Source organism: Clarias gariepinus, chromosome 9, assembly GCF_024256425.1.
Source record: "Clarias gariepinus isolate MV-2021 ecotype Netherlands chromosome 9, CGAR_prim_01v2, whole genome shotgun sequence".
NCBI lineage: Eukaryota > Metazoa > Chordata > Actinopteri > Siluriformes > Clariidae > Clarias > Clarias gariepinus.
The window spans coordinates 8303033-8324879 of NC_071108.1; the positions used below are offsets into that span (position 1 = coordinate 8303033).

Genomic DNA, 21847 nt, shown 5'->3' on the forward strand with positions numbered 1-21847 from the left:
CTTTCGCATGGCAGGCAAGAAACCTACCACCAGACTAGTGCTAATTAATTTTTAATATTAATTTATAAATTACACAAGTGTGTTTTAAGTGTCTGCAGCCTTATAGGGATAACTAAGCATTACAGTGATATGATAGTGAAAATATAATGTAGAATGCAGAATGTAGAAAAAAATTAATAATAAATATGACATGTCCCTGGTCCTTCAAGTTATTGTTTGCGTAGTGTATTGCATGATGTGTCTGATGTGTAGTGTAGTAGGTTTCCTCCAAGTTTTCTACCACGTCAAAATTTTTGGTAGAAAATAGATTCACTACTTGCGCATACGAATAAGGATGGAAAGCATCCTTTCCAGGATGAATTCTCACACTCATCTTCATCCAGTGTTCCTGGAATAAGCTCTGGACTCACCTATACAGATAAGTTTATTATTGGAAGACAGAGATTTTTTAAACTCACTCACTCACTTAAGGTCTATACCGCTTAGGGCACGAGGTGGGGTACACCCTGGACAGGTTACTAGTCCATTGCAGGGCACACACACGCGCACACCAATTGGGAACGCTAATTAGTCTACTCTGCATGTCTTTGGACTGTGGCAGGAAACCAGAGAAGCACAGAAAGGACATGCAAACTCCATGCACACAAACCCGCATGGGAATCGAACCCGGACCCTGGAGGTGCAAGGATGACAGTACGAGTCACTATGCCACCGCCACCGCAATCATTAACAATTTAAAAAAGATGAATTAATAAGTGTGAGCACAACGAAAATGCTAAATAAAAAAGAGCAGCATCCTATATCAGAGTAATGTGCATGTGCAAAAAATACGTGATATTGAAAGACCTTTAAAGAAGATTTTTATGCATGCAAAGATTAAAAAATAAAAAAATACATCAGCAGCCTTCATTCAGTATGTGAAATAATTCTGATAAAAAGATTGAACAGTAAGTGGTCAGTGCGGGTGACTTAAACCGAACCGGACCGGACTGAACTGGACCGGACCGGACCGAACACCTGGGCCTCCCATTGGCTCCCCGAGTCCATCCGGGTACTGGGCGCGAGCTGGCCTATGAGGCTAACGCTACCAATATGGCGGAGGTAAGAGGGAAAGCTGGGGAGAAGTGTCAGACTTAAAATCTTTTTATTTGCCCATTCCAAAGGACGGGCTTTTATTGTATGCAAATATATACTTTATATTGGTCCGCTGCGTTGTTTTCCTCTTTGCATTTCTGCAGAATAGACCATATAAAGGAGTATTTATACAGGGATGTATTAGCGCTCGATAGGCCTTTTTGCTCTCGCGTCCCGTTAGCTACAGCGCTAGCTCTCCGCTCAGAGCCGCCGCGCTACACCGCGCTCGATAATATTCATAGGTTTTTAATATTAATATACCAATTCCTCGAGGGAAAAAACCGTCAGTTGGATTATTTGCATTGAATTAGATGATATTTATGCGTTAATGACCTGTTTGTTTGCTGCATGTATGTGGGAATTGTAAAATGCGCCTGCAGTAAAGGTTTGTTTATGTTTTTTTCTCCCCGCAGCTCGGACATAAGCAGCTCCTTTAGCAGAGAACAAAAACGCAAAATCAATATATTAATAAAAAATACTTACTTAGACGTTGTCACATTGTCATAATACAAAACGTAATGTGCACGTCATGGATTCCTGTGTAATGCATTAAATAAGTTTTGATTTAAACATTTTTCTTAACTCCTGTGATGCTGTTCCTCTCACATCAGGGCCTCTTGACTGGTTTCTGTGTGAATGCACCAGTTAAACCATTAGCTTTTACTTGGACTGTGTGCATGCATCATACATAATTTTTTTCCAAAAGTTTATTTAATTAACTTGCTGTTCATTCATCTGTTTGTGTCTCCTCAGGCTTCCCTTGGAAGTTCAAGCCCTGGTATGTACCAATGTAAAAAATGTACCATGTAAAGGGGGGAAAAGTAATAATATAAAAAATATATATAATATTTAATTTAAATTTATATATATATATATAAAATAAACACTCTTGAAAGCTCTTATAGCCTCAAAGGGAGACCAAATACATATTGAAGTATATATGTTTGTCTTTGCAGGTTCGGCCAAATACTTTTGTCTGTATAGTCATATAGTGTATATATATTCTTCCCCTAATACACTGTATTTAATGCCATGGCTGTTTTTTTTTTTTTTGTTTATTTTTTTGCATGTTGAAAATTGCATTATGTACTCTGTGTGTGTGATTTATGTTCTCTGTGCACAGTTGGCTCTCTGTCCTCGGAGGATCATGACTTCGACCCAACAGCCGAGATGCTGGTTTATGAGTATGATGATGAGCAGACATTAGAAGAAGAAGAGGCGCAGGAAGGAGACAGGAATTTTAGTGCTGAACTGGCGGATCTGGAGAAGGTAATCATTATATCGCATTCTCAATCGTATCTTCGGTCTACTTTAAATGTTAGGTGTGTTTTGTTTTGTCTAATTGGACAATAATTAAATTTAGATTTTGAAGGTGGGAAATTGCAAACAGTGCAATGTATTTGTTGTTATACCATTTTTAAATAAAAATGCTTGATTCAGATTTTTTAGAATGTGTTGATTAGTTTTCTAAAAATTCACATAATACAGATTGTATGGTTACATTTTTTGTGGTATTAAATCATTTCCTAGGATTTGGTGGTATTGTTGACGAACCACACAATCTAAGCCTAATAATACATACATTTCAATACATACATCAAACATAAGAATGTCTTTTAAACGGCATACTTTAAAATTTCTTAGTAACATACTAAGCTGCGGTTATTGTCTTAGAAAAATGGGAAGATGAGGTAATGGTTGTTTTTATAGTTCCTTCACCTGTCAGCTGTAATGTTATATCCACCCACCTAATATTGAGTAGGTCCCCATTTTGCTGCTAAAACATCCTGACCTGTCGAGGCATGGACTCCACTAGACCTCTGAAGGTGTATCTGGCACCAAGCCATCAATAGCAGATCCTTTAAATCCTGTAAGTTATGAGGAGGGCCTGCATGGATCTGACTTGTTTTTCTAGCACATCCCACAGATGCTTTATTGGATTGCTGTCTGGAGAATTTGGAGGCCAAGTGAACACTTTCAACTTGTGTTTTTGTCACTGGCTTTGAATGTGATTTCCGGCAGGCAATATGGAGGACTTGCATTTTATCTCGCTGTACATCTGAGTAATTGAAGGTTAAGGGCCTTGCTCAAGAGCTGAACAGTGGCAACTTGGTGGTGCTGGGGTTTGAACGTGAGTCCTTCTGGGCAGTAGTCCAAGTAGTCCAATGTCTTAACTACCGTGCTACCCTTTCAATAGTGTGCATGAAGCATTTTGATTGAAACATAGCAAATAAGCCACGTTTAATATTCTTTGGTCATAGGAAGGGAATATGCCTCTGGAGGAACTGTTGGCCATCTATCGTTATGAACCGTCAGTCAGCACGGCCGCAGGATCTAGCATGGACAGCTCCTCTGGTGAACTGGCAGATGACTTCCCGGACATGACCCTAGATAAGGTAGCCTGTGTGGTGTTCTAACAATTTGCGAATTTTTTATTTTTTTAATATAATAGAAAAATTTGAATTGAGTTATTGAAAAAAATTCTGCTAATTTCCTGGACATGTCTGTAGGAAGAGATAGCCAAGGATCTGCTGTCAGGAGACTACGAGGAAGAGACGCAGTCTTCAGCTGATGATCTGACTCCTTCTGTTACCTCTCATGAGACCACTGACTTCTTCCCAAGAACACTCAGATGTGAGCCAACAGTAACATTAAAGAGAAGAATTTAATAGCTGTTTGCACTGTTCTTTAAAATGTTATTGTAAAATAATTTATTATAACATGTAATAGCATTTTACATGGGTCCTGATTAAAAATGCATACATTATTAGTGAAAATATAATTGATTGGTCAGTAAAAAACTATTATTATTGCTTCATTTAAGTTTGAAACCTTAATGTGTTGTAAAAATAACAGCTAATACACGTATAAAAAAACCAATAATTAATTGCATCTACAATTTTATCACTTGAATGAGTCTGTGATTTTAGGAGGATTAGCATCATCATATTACATAACTTTGCATCTGTTTTTGGAGGTGATGATTCATGATTCGTTGCTAACATGGTTTGAGTTTAATCTTTGTCATTGTCTTGTTATAAAGGGAGTAATTCATTCTTGATGTGCTTTGTGTCTAATCTCAGCCAACACTACATATGATGGTGATAAGGAGTCTGAGGGAGAGGAGGAAGGTCTTAATCCAGAAGATTCAAGAAAGGTCAGTGTGATGCAGAAAGAGTAACTAGATTAATCTAAGAGGTTAATGTCCTGATCATATGTTCTGGCATGTCAGGATGTATTCGCAACCCTTATCATTGTGTTGTCGTTAAAATGGAAATGGAGCTGATTTTCTACACTTACAGGAAATAATGGTTGGGTTGCAGTACCAAGCAGAGATTCCTGTGGGCCTGAGCTTCTACTCTGATGACAAATGTAAGTGGGGGAAAAATTTAATTGAAAAAGAGACACTGTTTAAAATAATGTTATAAAATAATTCCTAGAAATGGACAAATCAGTCACGACGATCAAGATTACATGTCATTAGATTTTTAACTAATTTATTTGTTAGTCTTTCAGTAGACAGATAACCTGTAATGGACCTTGATTTTGTGTCGTTGCCTGCTGCACTACGCTCTTATGTAGAAACACAGCTAGATTGTTTTTACTACTCTGATAAATTACTATGTATGTAGTTTTGGGAATCATGATTTTTTCAGATATAACATTAAGCCATAACATTAAGACCCTGTGTAGGTCCGCTTGTGCCATCAAAACTTGATCAGACTTATCAAGGCATGAGCTTGTTTCCCTGCCACAAGAAAGTCATTTCCAGTCAATGACACCTGGAAACAATGACACCCGAAGGGTGTTCCTTATGTCAAGTCACCTATGTAATTTTTCTTACAAAGTAGGTTGTTTAAAATGGTAGCAGGATTTTCAGTGCTTTTCTGGTGATCTCGGTTAGGCCGCTTTGCTTTTAACACGTCTTTTTAATGCGCATGAACAACAGCAGAGAGTTGACGTTGTCTCAAACGTACTGTTAAGTAATACACTATACAAATAATACATTTATTATACAGAGCATCCATTATCTTTTAAATGCAGCTTTCCTTTTTTGGCAGTTTCCTCTTCTTTTTCATCATTGGGTATTTTCACTTTTTTGAAGAAGTTCTCTAGTGGCATTTAAAAAAAAATTATTGAATTTTTAAAACTCATTTTGGTTGGAGTAAGCTTGGAACATTCATTTAAAAATTATTTTTCTGGCATTTAAACTTATACTGAGAGACGTTTGGGAAAGAAGTAAAGGCGGAGGCGAATTGAAGATTTTTCAACATGAAACTTAATTTTTTAGCATAACACTGCAAACCTCGATAGTCAATAAAATGGAAAAAAAAAAATCTTTCTGTGTGGCTTTTTACCAGATCATCCATTTTAATCCATTACCAAATCATCCAAATTAAATTGTTTACTAGTTGTTTGTGTGTTTTGCAGTGTTTGAAGAGGCGGATCATTTGCTCTGGTGTCCTGATGTGTTGTCGGAGAGGAGAGTGGAGGACTACCTCAGAAAGGCACTATCTCAGACTGTGGACGGTAGCATAGAGAGCTCAACATGTGGTGGACACATTCGAGACAATGAACAGGTACATAATTTCATGCTGCACAGAGCAAAAAAAAACGCTTACATTTTCTATTAAAGAATAATGCAAATACTTTAATTATGGTTAAATTATTAGTTAATAGTTCCAAGTTGAGAGCAGCTGATATGTTGCTGCAGGTTTATATTAAATTTCAATGTTCAATTTTATTTTTATAGCGCTTTTAACAATGGTCATTGTCTTAAAGTAGCTTCACAAAATAAAAAGAAAATTTATGGAAGTGTATATGAGTAAGGGGGGAAAAAAGTGTTTAGATAGTAATGAGATTGTGAGATTGTCCCTTATGAGCAAGTCGACGGCGACGGTGGCAAGGAAAAACTCCCTGAGATGGCAATAGGAAGAAACCTTAAGAGGAACTATACTCAACAGGGAACCCATCCTCATCTGGGTGATAACGGATAACAGGAATTATATAATGACATCAGTATAACAAAAGTTTGTCCTAGTTATCATGGAGTCCAGTTCAGCACAGGGATGAGTCAGCAGGTGCAGAGAACTCATGTATCAACTAAATGACCTTATGTCTTGTTCCAGGCTTTGTACGAGCTTTTGAAATGTAACTACAATACGACCGAGGCTTTAAAGCGATACTGCAGTAACCCTAAATCCTCAAAAGGTACTCTTCCAAACATTAAACGAGAATGATTTGTCCACTGTTGTGTTTGTAACTTTGAAGATAATCCATCGCTGCATTTATATGTTTTTTTTTTTTTTTTTTTTTGCAGAAGAATCGCCGCCGTGGTCTGAAGAAGAGTGCAGAAATTTTGAGCATGCGCTACAGATTTATGAAAAGAACTTCCATCTAATTCAGAAAAACAAGGTTGGTGCTGGTATTTTTAATTGAATCAAGTTTTAACAGCGATGCTTATTTTGTTTACATTTTTGCTTGGTTGGGAAAAGTCAGATAAGATAAAATGTGATTCTTTGTAACTAAATTCTCCTTTAAACTTTGTCATCTTTAGGTTCCGACAAGGACGGTGGCGGAGTGTGTAGCTTTTTACTACATGTGGAAGAAGTCTGAACGATTTGACTATTTTGTTCAACAGAACCGGTTTGGGAAAAAGAAGTATAGCATTTACCCTGGAGTGACGTAAGTATATTAAATTGTTTACAGAAACTTATCAAGTAGAGCTAAACAATTAATTGCATTTTTTTTTTTTAAATCGCAATATGCACCCTATCGCTAAATACGATGTATTACGGTAATATACTCATAGTCAGGAATTTATGTAGAGTTTGTTAATAATTTAAGTTTTTTTTTTTTTTTAACAACTTTTAAAGCTGATTAAATAAATATTGGCATACATCCACTTTGCTCATCATTTTTTGTTAGCCTAGATAAATACATTTGAATAATAAATTCTACATATAATATTTACATATTGCAGTTTAAATCTCCATACATCATGATCAAAATTATTATTTAAAAAAAAAAAAAAAAGAATGGTAATCATGCCTTTAAGGTTGTATTTTTTTTCTGTTTAATAAATGTTTATAAAAAGATAGTTGTACCTAATTATAGTTCTGTTATCCATTAATGCTAAGGGTCAGGAGAATCTGAACCTAAAGCTCTCAGTTTGTTGGAATTTTAGACCGTCTAGGCTTACATACTGTCTGCTGTCTGGTAAAAGACTATTACTATAGGAAAGTGTGCCAAAACCATGACTCAGAAACGCAAATGTTTTCAGGGTACCTAAAGTAGTGAGAAAAAAAATAGTTGGACATGCCACTATCAGTAGCAACCACATAAAAACAGCTTATATTATCAATTTAAATAAAGTTTTAATAGACTCCGAAGAAGTCTACAACATTCATAGTCAGGGTTTCCTCTTCAGAGACCTGATGGACCGGTTGGTGGACCAGGCAGAAGGTCTGGCAGTGGACGGCCCTACATCCGTGTGCTCAGGTGGAGCTGGGGGAAGGTTGGAGGTGTCTGCAGAGCAGCAGCTTGGCCTTCTCAATACGATCACTGCCAGTGATCTCACAGGTGAGCGTCGCACTCTTAGGAAAGCGCAAGCAAAGTGTCCTAGTTTATGATGATGTTATAGTGTGACTTTTAGACATAGGTTTTAAAAACTTTAAATGAATTGACTTTATGCAATCTAAGCATTAAAGATTATTTTATAAGTACAGTGGAACCTCGGATTGGAAAGCGGTATACGGGTGTTCCGCAAGATGTGCAAAGATTTTTAATAAATTTTGACTTGGAAAACAAACAAGTCTTGGTTTACAAGCACTATCATGTATCACGCATATGCTTCTTGTTTTGACGCCGAGTATCACGTAATCACAAATGAGCCAACGTTTTTTCTCTTTTGCGCTGCGGAATTGTGGGTAATCATCTCCACTGCTGGGTCTTAGTGTGCATCTCTTACTGGTATAATCAACATCCGTGCATGCGTGTACTGTTGACTCTTACCCTGTAACCGTGTGTGTGTGCATCTTTTATTTTGTGTTTGTATGTGTGTTTGTGCAGCGCATGTACTGTTTATTATAACACATAAGTGGGCACGTGTGTAAAGCAAAAAATAGTCTCATTAGAGAGGTTAAAGATCCATTTTCTCTCTCTTTGTATCAGCATGCCGTTATGTGTGTGCACGCGCGTCGTTGGACACCGTGCCCCTTCACACCCACCCAACCTCCTCTCGTCTTTAAACACACACACACTCTATGCTCTACACAGAAACACTGATCGGTTGCGATTCTTCTCCAAGGTAAAGTTGCAGGTTCATTTACTTTAAAGCAGTGACACCGTTAGTGTGTTGCTGATGCGATGTTCCTTGTTAATTTTTCCGATAAAACTTTCCGTGTGTGTGAAAATTAAATAAGAGAGGAGGGGTTACAGTGTAAGACGAAACAAGGAAAGGGGGCGTCTGATTCCTACTCTCCTCTTACTTTAGCTTCACACTCACACAAACACACACACGGTGCCTGCGCGCATAAATGCAAACACTTATCTGTCGGGATTTATTTGAACTTTTCTTAAAGGTGAAGTGCAGGTTAATTTGCTTTATTTTTACTTTATACTTTGTATGAATTATTTTTATGTATTTATTTTTTTTTGGGCTGGGGAACGAATAATTTGAGTTCCGATTATTTCTTATGAAGAAATTCCCTTTGGTTTGCGACTGTTTTAAAATACGAGCCCGCTTCCGGAATGAATAATGCTCGTAATCCAAGGTTCCACTGTATTGGGTTACCAGCTGGTCAGGACACTTTTATTTTTTATGATTATAATTTAATTTTTTTTTACAAAAATGAAATATTTATACAAAAAACATTGCTTCCTGTACTGATTAATGTTAACAAAAATCAGCTAGAATCTAAAGCAGTGTGACTTCATATGCACTGGGATGCTTCTGAAATGCCTTTGCCTTGTTCACCATGCTCCAGACACCATGACCTTTATATAAAATAAACGAGGACGAAGTCACAGTAGCCCTGCAAAAAGAACCTAAAGTTGAATTTATTTTTAATGTCCTGATTTGTTGAACATTCATGGAACACATGCACAGGTATATGCAGTGGCTGATGATAAATTCCACACGTTGAAAATGTCCATTGTGTGTGTTCAGGTAGTGTTTGTGGGAACATGACTCTATGCTCTAATTAGTTATTGAAAGGCATTCGGGGCAATTTCGAAGTGCAATATGTATGACCAAGTACCATTTAAAGCGGAAGTAATTGTCACTGAGTTGTGTTATGCGGCTTAGTTCGATAACTCCAAGTCCAACTTTCTGAATTCTTTTATTCTACAACAATTTCCGAATACATTTAGAATTTCTTCCAGAGCATTCTCAGAGACTCGTGCTCTACTATTGCGTACACTGTAATCTCTCCTCACTGTTTCTTTATTGGCACCCAATAATTAAATGTCTTCGAACAGAGAAAAGTTTGGCAAAATATTAATGCCCAACAGTCCTCATATTAGGATCATGTGTAGAAATATAGCTCATCCATCCATCAGCACGATTTAAATCATGCAGCCCATCAATAATACGAATACGTGTCTTGGGTGTTATTGTAGAAACACTATTATAACAAGTGCATTTATCCTGTACTTGAACTCTTTTCAAATTCTAGCAACTTTTACTTTTTCTCTTTCATGTCCAGCTCTGAGTAACAGCGTGGCGTCCGTGTGCAGTCAGGCTGATGTGAGCTGTTTGGACTCGTCCTATTTCCCCCCCCTGGAGAATTTCCACCGTGGAGGGCTGACTCATGATGAAGCTACTCTGGGCTACGGCGCAAGCGGTGATGCCGGCTGCCTCGGCGTCCTCGACTCGGCTCTGTATCGCTCAGAGCTCAGCCAGCTTGGCGTGTGCAGCAACAAGGAGTGTGAACGTCCGTCCAAACGCCTCCGGATGGGCCTGGCCGACTCGTTCATCAAAGACACGCACCGCATCACGGGAGCCAAGATGGCTGTATCACTCACAGACTTCAGCATAGCAGGCGGAGACGCAAACGCTTTCATCAGCTCACACCCGCGTCACCAACACACTGCACTGCAGTCTGACTGACACACACACCTCCTCCCAACCTGTACAGATCTGACTGACCCTTAGTTTTTTTCCTAATTATGTATAAATATACTTCTTTTGTAATATGACATCAGTGATGTCTTTATTGTACAGAGCTACAAAATCTTGATTTCTCAAGAGTTTAAATAGCCATTTATTTTTCTGGATAATATCGTATATCAGCATCGATTTACAGTTAAACAGAAATGCTGGAGGTCGAGAGCTGCGATGGTTGCTCGTCCCTCTAACCGAAGCCTTCAGTTTCACATTCCCGTGAAAAAAAAACTAATTGCCAGAAACTGCATTGACTTCTTTTTGTTTTGTATCCTTTATTATTTGTAAGGTTTTTTTTTTGTTTGTTTTTTTCTAAATTGGTACTGTTTCTGATGTTTACACAAGCCGAGAGACCAGGGTTCGGCAAATGTAGCGTTTTGTATATCGGGCAACTTTTTCTCTTAATATTGGGGATTTACAGCAAAACCACATATCTGTTACAATGAAGAGCACTTCTTACGAGCTGAAATATTTTGGCGTCCTTCTTTTTTCTTTTCTTTTTTTTCCGCTCCTCGATAGTTTACTTATGTTTACTTTCTGTGAATGCATGCCATGTTTCCTGCCTGCATCTTTAAAGAACCGTAAAATTACTGCTGGACGTCAAGTGTTTTTTGTAGACGAGGATTTCCTATTTTTGTCCAGTTTGTTGATAGCTGTGATTAGTTCGAGCTAGGTTGGTTTTATATGTATTTAAGCTTTAAAAATTCACCCTTTGACGTGCAACTCCACATATCATCAAGGTTTTTACGAGAACCTCTTGCAGAGTGTACAGAAGAATGAGTAGTGAGGGTGCCATTACTATTCTCTTCTATAAGACTTCCAGGAAAAAGGCAGCTGAAACATTAGGTACGCCTTATAACTAGGACTTGTGTTAAATGATGTGTGAGCGAGTCCAGTCCTGCTGTTTTATTCAGGCTGGTTTGTTTTATGAGGTTTGGCCCCTTTGGGATTAGTAGAGGAATTGGGGTAAAGAGTCATTTTGATTTTGATGTTGTGCCCTAAAATGAAAATGTATAAAATGAGACTTTGCCCTAACCTTTGGTGACATTATATTATATATATATTTTTTCTTATGTTTTCAGGAAGATGCTGAGCTATCATGCTTGCTGCAGTTTTAAAATCGAGTTAAAAAAGAAATTGCTTACAGAACAAACGCCAGTCTGCCATTACGGGACACTTATGTGGTTCTTGTAGCCCTAATATTAGTTGATGCTTTGCTAATTATTGTGATTATTTCAGCTATTCTGTATCAGACATTCCTCCTGATTTACTGACGGAATTTAGATGCTTTGCCCTATTTGTTAGACATGCAGTACTGTAAAAAAAAAAAATCTTATTATATTTAGCCTTTTTTTGTATACTGTATGCACTGGGCAGATGAAACAAGATATAAAAGAATTTTTTTTTTCTGTGCATTCAGAGTGCAAAACTTGTTTTAGGGAACATTTGCTGAGATATACAGATCCATGAATACATACACCGATCAGTCCTGACGTTAACACCACCACCAAGTGAACTGAATAACACTTATCATTTCTATACCAGTAAACTGGTGATGGGATCACGGGCACCAAAGGCCAGCACACTAAGCCCAATCTCATGGTAGAAGGTAGAAAAGTTTAAGGTTGTTGACTCTGCACCACAACTTTGGTGCCAGACGAGGCACGTCCCCATAGGTCGCACCCTGATGGGCCAGAGCCCAAAAAACCTAGGTGGTATTAATGTGATGGCTGATCATTGTTTGTACACATAAATATATATAAAAGTTCTTGTTTATTACGGCAATAACATATAACATGTAGATATGTACAGAATGTTTAATTGTCATATTTCTTCTAATATTGCTTAAAAACATTATGCTTTTGTGTGTTTTTTTTTGCTAACAAGTTGTTTTGCAGTAAGAAACATGCCGGTCATACAGACCGGCTTTGCAACTTACCACTAAGATTTTTCAAGTGGGAGATGTACAGAAATCGGCACGGCACATTCTCTTTACTGATTTCTTTCGGGGGCACCCCACTACAAGTGCAAGACGTGTCACCTCAGCTCATATGGGTGTGAAAGTGCATTCTCATCAAATAAGCTGCTATCAGTAAATGTGAAGAAAAAAAAACTGCACCTAATGAGTACAGGATCACAGCGCTGAGGGTTCAACTGTACTGCTGCTGCATATGTGTGTGTGTATGTGTGGACGTCCAGGAGTCGTGCTGGAGGAGGAATAGTCTTGCAGACGTTTGGGATTTTTCACTAGATAACTCAAGGGACAGACATTCCTATTAAAGAGATGCAGCTTTGGTTTTCTACGTTTTACTTTGAGATCCTTTGTGAAAAACTTCCCTGCTGCCTCAAATGCAAGCTCTCTCAGTGCACAAACTCCAGATTTTCTGCTGGAGTGTGAATGTAATAATTTTCTTTTTGTATAAAACAGTTTTAAATATCTAGGATGGACGAGATGTTGCTTTTCCCAATCACTGAAAGTGGTTAATTTGACATATCGATGTTTTAATCCACTTTCAGCAGTGTCTGACCACGTCTCCTCTCGTGCATTGCAACGCTACATCACTTTCAGATGTGCACTGAGGCAACAGAACCAGATTTTCATATTCAAATATTGTATAAAATGATCAGAAATCTTCATGTGCAACTTGTACCGGGTCTCACACATCCATGCTTTCCAAACTGCTCAGTAGATATTCTCTGTAGTTTTGTGTTTGTATATTTATCACATTCTTTTTTTTTTTTCAACTTGGACAGATTAATGATCTCCGATCTATTCATGGGGAAAAAACTTATATTAAAAAACAAAAAAGGGAAAATACAGTTGTGAGTAACAATGAAATATAACTTTAAATGTTTATCCAGAAATATAGACAATCATAACATTTAATAACTGAATTATTCCAACCTATTGTTTATAACATGTAAATACAATTATATTGATTTGTTTTTGCATTTGTTTAGGCATTATTTTGTATTTTTCTGTTGTACTTGATGTAAAACATCCAAAAATAAACCCTTGGGAAAAAGTTGTGAGAGAGTTTCATGGTTTTAAGTGTTTAGTTCGGTTAAAACTCTCAGCATATGTACTATATGTGTAGTGTAATGAAAACCAACACTGATACCTTAGCAGGTACACTGCCTGGCCAATTAATAAATAAGGCACCATCTTAGAGGAATAAAATTATTGGCCTTGGAAATGGTGGTGACTGAAGTAAAACAGAAAGCAAACTGATTTATATAATTTGCATTTAATAATGCAGATTTATACACAGTATGCAGAATAATCATTGTACATCTTGTACCAGACGAACAAACTGAGCCTACTGTGATGTCTGATTGAAAAAGAAAGTGTACAACTGAGGAGTCTGGCTTAAATGTTGAAGTAGTGAAAATATCCAGCTTTAATAGTAATAACTAACTGCAATGTTGGTTTAATACAGTGAACCTAGAAAGTAGTAACTTGCTATAATAAAAAACCATGCTGCAAACAACACTGTGTGAAGTGATGAGGAAAATTATTGTATTAAGTATTGAATAATTATATTTCAAATCATCCCTATGTACATTAGAACAATAACTCTAGAAGAGTGAAACTCTTTTCATGAGGAGAACACGAGGCAACGATATAAAACCTTTTCTCGCAGTTATCAGCGCCGGCAGGATTAGACAATGATCCGTCACTCCGGCCCGCCTCGCTGCAAACAGAACAATTGTTAATGATGGGAAAAATACAGCAATATTAGAATATTTACATGTCATACTGCCCTAAATAAATTTTATGTTTTATCAGACAGCAAGGCAAACCACAAATTACATAATTTCTTAAAATTGGGTTCAAGGGAGACTCAAGACTAAATCCAATTAATTTCTTCAAACTGCAGACATACTTGGGCATTAACACATTATTTTTGATAAAAAAGCAAGAAAAGAGAATTAGTCTTGAATTATTTCAGTGCAATTGCTTTTTATTTTACTAGCTTCAGTCAGGATCATATGTATTTGGACTTTTAAATGACTCAATCAAGATATGATTAATTAAAGAATGTGTTTACCAAAAATACGGCAATCCACCCCCCCCCCCCCCAAAGTCCTCTATTTTTTACAGTAAGACTGCAATTCACAATTATTTTGTAAAAAATTTTTTCTTTCAATTAGTCAATTTCTGTCTCTCCTGTTCTGAAATACAGTGCAGGTTGAACCTCGCATGCTCACGTTGCGCACACACACACACTTGAATGCCATCCTGTTGTCCTACCCAACTCCAATTAAACCATTTAAAAGATTTAATATACACAGAATTATTAATATGCTCCGACCCACAAACTAGCTAATGTTACGTGGAAGATTACAATTCAGATTGAACACTAGTATTAACGTGAGCAAAAAAAAAAAAAAAAAAAAGTGTAGACTACTCCTAAAATTCACTTATTTTTCTATAGCACTTAGATAACACAATGAAAAAAGGCATTTTCATAAAAACCCCTCCAAGGTGGCTGAATTAAAACAATTTAGCATAAAAGAGTGGGCCAAAATTCCTTCACAGTGATTCCAGCAAATGCTTGAATTCAGTTGTTGCTACCAAGGGTGGCACAACTAGTTATTAGTTTTAGGGGACAATTTCCCTTAATAAACGGAATCATTACTTAAAAAAACTGTATTCTGTATTTACTTGGGTTATCTTTGTGTAATATTATGTGATTTATGGATGCAGTGAGAGAGGACATGAAGTCAGTTGGTGTGAGAGAAGAGGATGCAGAGGATAGGGTTAGATGGAGGCAGATGATTCGCTGTGGCGACCCCTGAAAGGGAACAGCCGAAAGACAAAGAAGAAGATCTTTGTGTAATATTAATATTATTTGTAAAATTTGTTTAATGATCTGAATAATTTAAATGTGACAAATTATATATACATACGTAAAAAATAAGAAGGGGCAAATAGTTTTTCACAGCACTGCATTGATATTGACCGATATGGAAAAAAATCTAAGTAGTAAAAAAAAAATATTTCGTTTAGAATTATGTTCATTCGTCCAATTACTTTTGAGCCTGTGCAAATTGAGGGGATTTGACTGACAGCACACACCATGGCTCAGCCTCAGCACTAACCTGAATATAGTCCATTTCCTCAAGTGCCATGGGCCGTCGCCGGTATCTCTGTGGCAGCTCTTTAACCACGGCGATGCTGTCTGGTGTGCCAGGGAGTCGACTGGTGTGTCCTGCAGGTCGTGCAGGTGGTGGAGCTGATTGTGCTGCTACTGGGGCAGATGCAGGTGCAGGTGTGTGCTGGGTGGTGCTTATGATCAGCTTAAGTGCTTCTTGTACTATAAAGGAATAATTATAAATAATATGTAAATAACAAAAACAAACTACTTGCATAGCCAAGAATTACAACCAAGCAGTTACTATTATTGTTCTGGAAGAAAAAGGAGGCTCCTACACTCAAGTTATGGCTTGAAAAAATGATTTCCACTCTACATTTGAAACAAATTAGATACTGTCTTAAGGGCAAACTGGAGTTTGGACAAAATTTGGCATCCTTTTCTCTGTTATCTTGGTGGAAACTCTACAGATTAATACATTATTTTTGAATGTGATGTTTCATAATACTTTATATTTCAACTAAACAGGTCTTTTAAGGACGGGTTTGTGATTAACTTTTTTTTTTATTTTGTAATTTTATTTATTTATTTTATCATCATCATTATTATTGCTTTCCTCTAGTTTCACTTGTATTTGTGTGGAAAGAAAAAAAGACTCAAACTTTGTCTCTCATAAAAAAAATAAATAAAAACTTAAAAGTTTTTGTGAAGGCAAGTAGTATGTTATGCTGTTTATTTTAAAAAAAAGGTGCACTAGCGTCCACATAGTAGATGGTAAAGTTCACTGTCAGTGTTGTTATAGTTATATACAGTATAGTTAGTAGACTTTACTATATTATTGGTCACTTTAATTTAAATGACTTAATCTAACCCATTTTGTACAACTATTAAATGTCAACCTCGTGCCCTAAGTCTCTTTTCTCTTGCATCCAAGGTACTTGATGCAAAAAAATAAGTAAAGTAGTACACAACTAGGTTGGGTAACTGGTTTCAAAGAGCTCTAATTGTAAGGAACAAAAAACGCTCTGGGGCATGCTGCTATAGGGCACTAATCAGCGACAGGGTGGCAATTCAGCCTGACATTACTATTCTAAAGTTTTTCATTAAAAAAAAAAAAAAAAAAAAAAAAAAAAACTTCATAAAGTGTTTAATTTCTTTATAGCCATGTACAAACAGCTAGGGTTAGGGTTAGTAAAAATGAGCCAACGTATTCTAACCAGTCAGAATGAGGAAGGAATCATTTAAATTTGCAACTGGTATGTAATATAGGGATGGGAATCCCTGATACGATATCACGATACCTAGGTGCTAATTCGATTTGCCTTGCGATTTTTGATAAATAATCCGATTTGATATTACAACTGCATTGTTTCCCCACACATAGAGTAACTTAGGGTTATTTATCCACCCTTTTTAAAAAAAATCTGTCTGGGAGAACGATGCTGTTCGCGATCAATTAACTATTAGCAGAGGGTTCCGTCTCACGCTACCACTTCGATATCTGTTCATTCTGCTACCACAATGTACTGATCTGTGGCAAGGTGTGTGCAGATTGGACAGTCTGCTGTAACGACCCCTCGATGGGAGCAGCCGAAAGACTAACAACAACGACCTGTACCTGCACCTGTACTTTTCTGTAAGTTGAATCAACACCACCTATAGATCTCCCTCTCCTCTTTTTTTTGGACAGGAAGGTCAAGGGGAAGAACAGGGAAGCTGAGGAAGAGTGAGCTCTATAAGTGGCAGTGATGCAACGTACAGAACTCCAACCCAACAATCTTCTCAAAGGACAAAACTATAAAAATTAAACTTGGACATATTTAAGAGTAGTCAATGTGCAGCTTGTATAACAGTATAGATTTACTGTCCTCTAAAAATAACAACATACAGCCATTATTGTCAAACAATGGCAACAAAAGTGAGTACACCCCAAGTTATAACATCTGTAGATCTTCAACCCCACGCAAAGTCACACGTCCTATTTATTGTGTTCATGTGTTTGTCAGTGGCCAAGTATGTCTAAAAACCTGAACCCTATTGAGCAACTGTGGGGCGTCCTCAAGCCGAAGGTGGCGAAGCAGCTTTATGATATCATTATGGAGGAGAGGAAGGGGATCCCAGCAACAACATGTGCAGCTCTGGTGAATTCCAGGCCCTGCACATCCACTCTACTACTCTAAAGTACATCCAATTTTCATTTCTAAAGTATTATCCCTTAAAAACATAATAAAAGTGGCTGCTGAAATGGGTGTAAGCACTTTTGTGAGATACTGTATAAAAACAACTAAACAACTGCTAAAAGTCCTGCTGGTCTGAGTAGACAAAGGAGGCTTCAGATATCAAACTGTGCATTTAAGTTTTTCTTATATGTCATATCTGAATTCTGATGTGCTGTTTGTCTTTTGGCTACTCCCATCAAAGGATCGCCACAGCAAACCATCCGATCCACACAAGAACTTGGCTGGTTCTTTAGGACCAGCACTGCATCCATTAACTGGGCACTGGCTGGGAACTGAACCCAGCCCTTTCGCACAGCAGGCGAGAAACCTACCACTAAGCCACCAATGTGTATTAACTGCAGTGCATTTAAATGGATGAAAGACAGACTGAAGTGCCCTGTCCATGCTCACCGTTTGGCTTGGCCAGGCCCTGACGATTTGGAAATTTGATAAGTGGTGCATGGGGTCGCACAACCTGTGAAAAGTGGAATGATGGGACATTAGATACAAGCTGTAATAACATACCTGCTTACCTACAGTACCTTACAAAAGTATTCATAGCCCTTGAACTTTTTCACATTTTGTCACAGTACAACCACTAACGTAAATGTATTTAATTGGAACTTTATGTAATAGACCAACACAAAGTGACATAACTGTGAAGTGGAAAGGAAAATCATAAACGGTTTTCAAAATATTAAAATTGGATTTTAGTAAGGGATATCAGAGTAAAGGGGGCTGAATACAAATTCATGCCACTCTTTGCAGATTTTTATTTGTAAAAAAATATTTATTTTAAAACCATTTATTATGTTCCTTCCATTTCACAATTATGTGCCACTTTGTGTTGGTCCATCACATAAAATACATTTACATTTGTGGTTGTAACATTTAAGGGGTTTGAATACTTTTGCAAGGCACGGTATTTTTCACTTTATTCCTTTATAACAGCAAAGCGATTCTTCATAGTGTTTAAAAAAAAATGTCAAAGCCAAAACCACACTGTGCAGCTGTATTTATTATTAATAGAATAGATATATAAATAAATTAAACTTGACCACAGCTCGGTGTACTGACAAGGACATTTGACAAATTAACGATACAAGCGGCTCAGCGTCACGTAAACAAGCTAAAACGCCTCTCCTTATAAAACACAAACTGTAGACTAAAATGAGAGAAATCTTTTCTCTCCAAGACTACAAATACAACTATTATTAAGCATTATTTACCTGCACGACCCGAGTGGCGGCGGCCATCTTGCCACTGCTAACTTTATTTCCCATCGTGACCTCCAGAAAGTGCTTCCGGGTTAAATGAGGCAGCTGTTGACATTTTCTAGATTTAGCTAGAGGACAAATTCTTTATTGTATCATATTTGAAATATATCAATAAAGATCACAGCCAAAAGCAGGAATGTCTGAATAATTATAGTTAAATATCATTCTACTAATTTGATTTGTTATACTAGAATTTCAAATATACCGAATACAATCCTGGCGCTAGCATTAGCCTGACTGTATAAATAATTGATTTGCAGCTCAGAATAATCATTTAATATTGCTGCACTTTTTTGGCATTAGCTAACTTTAGGTGTCAGACACCTCGCTGCGACATCACGCTAGTTAGCATTTGACTTTAAGAAATAACAAATGACACGAGCTATAAATATAAATAATGTACATGAATTAGAGTTCACAAAGCTTAATCCTTACCAAAGCATATCTAGCTACAAATTAATCCTGTACAAATACCACCCAGCACTGACAACACTGTTCTGGAGGATCAGGATGAACTCTGGCCGAAGTCCAAATGACCTTGTAGTGGACATATAGTCCACTAGAACGGGAATAACATAGTACTACTGTACATTGTATGTAGTACACTGATGCAGGAAGTACAAAGCTATTTGAGATTCAGCCTGAAGTCTACAGCGGGCTTGGATACAGGAGGCGTCGCTTAGAAGGCGCGGTCTGGTTTAACAGAGTCACGTGACTCACGACTTCCGGGTGGCGGGAGATTCGGCTGCTTGTTGTTAGCGAAAGCTAGTTAGTAGCTAACTGCTAGTCAGGGAGGTGATAAAAACAAACCGGATTTGTGTGAAGGTAAGCGAGATTTCTTTGATTTGATTTTTTTGATGAGATGTTTGTATAAAAGGTTTTCCTATAGTTTACAATTATTACCTTTTTTATGAATGCAAACTTTTGTGTCACATTTTACTTTATGTAATTTACACAGCAGGATTTCACTGTTACGGAGATTTTTATAAGCAGCTGCTTATATTGTACCATATTAAAATGTACCATTTTTTTTACCATACACTGCATATATAATTGAGAACATTTCCAGATATTAGTTTTGTTGTTTTAGATGAATTCTGAAGAAGACACTGATCCTGTTGCAGTGAATGATCTCCCTTCATCCATTTCACCCATGCATTTACTAAGGTGAGATTATATTTAGGACTATATAATATTTTTAAGTTAAGTCCAAAGCACTGCTGTATTTGTAATTATGTAATTGTGTGTGTATTTCATCAGGATGAAGGATATAATGGTCAACCAGTGCTTTGACATGAACATTAAGGCCAATATGGGTAAGCTGCCAAGCCTATACATTTCTGTTAATGTTAATTTTTCTAAATGTTTTTAATATGTTTTTTTTTTTTTGTTATATATGTTTCATCAGCAGGCAAACTAAAGTCTTTAGAAACACTGGATGCTGAAGCAGATCTGTAAGGCTTATGTAATGTTTTGGTAAAAATCTTTTTATATGGCTTTAAAATGATTATGTATTCTTTTCATACATATTATTCATTATCCACAGGTCCAAGTATGAAAAAGAAATAGAACAGGCCAGAACATCACATTTTAACAAAACACTGGTTTTAAACAGGTAACACTGCTGCTTTTACAGTGATTCTGAAAGTCAGTGTGAATTTAAGGTCAGGTTTGAAATGTAACGTGGTAAACTGTGTTTTAGGATGCAGGTCTGGAATGTCATCATTGAGAAACTGATACAGGATGACGCCGGGGCAGCGTAAGAGAAATTATGGATAAGAATTAATCAATATAGGGTAACAATATGGTGGCTGGTTCCTTATCTAATCTTATAAAAGAATGTAATTTTTATATAATGAACCTTACCATGGCATTGTCTTATAGGCCACTGAAGGCACTTGTAGATGAAAATGCAGACCTTTGTGAAAAGACAATGAAGATTATAAAGGTATTGTTTTTTATTTATTTTATAAATACATTTTCTAAATAGTGCTAAAACGTTGACAATTTCTGTTTATTTTCTAAGATTTAACATTGTCATAGATTTCACAAATTATATGCCTATAGTATTAATCATACATTATAGAAATTATTTTACATCACAGAGAAAGAAAAATCTTAAAAAAAGATTATTATTTTGTCACATAATGTAGGAAACTCGAGAACTTCAGGACCAAATCACAGAAGTTCAAAAGGAGAGGCTTGGTACTTCATACATTTCTGCATGCACATCTGCTGTACATTTTATATACATTCTTTTGTTAAAAGTTTAAATCCTAGACCCTGCTTGGTTTGTATTGTATATTCTCAGAGCTGAAAGGTCTCATAAAAAACAAGATGCAGGAGATTAATGAGCTGAAACAGATGAAGGAGAATCAGGGTGAGGCACAGAAGAAGGCTGTGGAAAGAGCTGAAGAAATCCTGCAGAAGTACAAAAAGATTGCTACCATTTCCCAAAATGTGCTTCGAGTACGTGTTTTGGTACTCTACTTTGTTCTACAGCCAGATTACATCCATAACACAAGATCCAAAAAAAAAAAAAAAATTACGACTTTATTAGTTTTCCCAATACTTATTTTTTTTATTAAATACTTTTTTTTGCCACCAGGGGATCATCCTTGGGAGCAGGGTAAACTGGATTGACGATCCTAAACTGAAAGACATTGCAATGGGATTGGAGAGCATCCCTAACTGAGGAGTAGTAGTTTTATAAAGAAAATATACATAACATACTGCATACTCTGTGTACTTTTATCTTATCTATTTAAAAAAAAAAAAAAAAAGAAAATGTGTATATGTTTGTAAATACTGGTGTGCTACTTTTTGTGAAAAGTCTCCCTTTAATAAATGCTTGGATTTGCTTTACCACATATCTTAGCACTCTGCGTTATTTCAGTGTTTTAAAAATATTTTATTCCTCTTCAGTAGCTCCTGGTGAGGGTAATGGCAAAT

At 36.8% G+C, this 21847-nt stretch overlaps 3 protein-coding genes across 8 annotated transcripts; 2 read left to right on the forward strand and 1 right to left on the reverse strand.

Moving 5' to 3' along the window:
• The first annotated feature begins 1077 nt into the window (after positions 1–1077).
• Positions 1078–13422, forward strand: mier3b (mesoderm induction early response 1, family member 3 b). 4 transcript variants are annotated; one of them, XM_053503934.1, is made up of 13 exons: positions 1078–1101; positions 1888–1912; positions 2258–2403; positions 3396–3530; positions 3645–3768; positions 4218–4291; positions 4437–4506; positions 5566–5714; positions 6264–6345; positions 6455–6549; positions 6692–6819; positions 7565–7716; positions 9843–13422. In XM_053503934.1, exons 1-13 carry the CDS (start codon positions 1093–1095, stop codon positions 10244–10246), a joined length of 1593 nt encoding a protein of 530 aa, XP_053359909.1. In that variant the 5' UTR covers positions 1078–1092; the 3' UTR covers positions 10247–13422. The 4 variants fall into 4 exon arrangements, with proteins under 4 accessions (XP_053359909.1, XP_053359910.1, XP_053359911.1 ...); XM_053503935.1 differs by lacking the exon at positions 1078–1101 and adding an exon at positions 1253–1519; XM_053503937.1 differs by lacking the exons at positions 1078–1101; positions 1888–1912 and adding an exon at positions 3157–3265 and having other exon boundaries at positions 2286–2403.
• A 107-nt stretch (positions 13423–13529) lies between these two features.
• mrps36 (mitochondrial ribosomal protein S36) lies at positions 13530–19474 on the reverse strand. 2 transcript variants are annotated; one of them, XM_053503941.1, is made up of 5 exons: positions 19331–19474; positions 18848–18963; positions 18030–18093; positions 15407–15621; positions 13530–13995 (listed from the first exon to the last, which is right to left on the reverse strand). In XM_053503941.1, exons 2-5 carry the CDS (start codon positions 18899–18901, stop codon positions 13978–13980), a joined length of 351 nt encoding a protein of 116 aa, XP_053359916.1. In that variant the 5' UTR covers positions 18902–18963; positions 19331–19474; the 3' UTR covers positions 13530–13977. The 2 variants fall into 2 exon arrangements, with proteins under 2 accessions (XP_053359916.1, XP_053359917.1); XM_053503942.1 differs by having other exon boundaries at positions 18848–18940; positions 19331–19453.
• A 135-nt stretch (positions 19475–19609) lies between these two features.
• On the forward strand, positions 19610–21765 carry cenph (centromere protein H). Of its 2 annotated transcripts, none has more exons than XM_053503939.1 (10): positions 19610–19720; positions 19986–20062; positions 20156–20211; positions 20304–20349; positions 20442–20510; positions 20598–20654; positions 20780–20843; positions 21049–21100; positions 21207–21364; positions 21504–21765. In XM_053503939.1, the coding sequence occupies exons 2-10, from the start codon at positions 19986–19988 to the stop codon at positions 21588–21590; spliced, it is 666 nt and encodes a 221-aa protein (XP_053359914.1). In that variant the 5' UTR covers positions 19610–19720; the 3' UTR covers positions 21591–21765. The 2 variants fall into 2 exon arrangements, with proteins under 2 accessions (XP_053359914.1, XP_053359915.1); XM_053503940.1 differs by lacking the exon at positions 19610–19720 and adding an exon at positions 19817–19914.
• Positions 21766–21847: the final 82 nt, after the last annotated feature.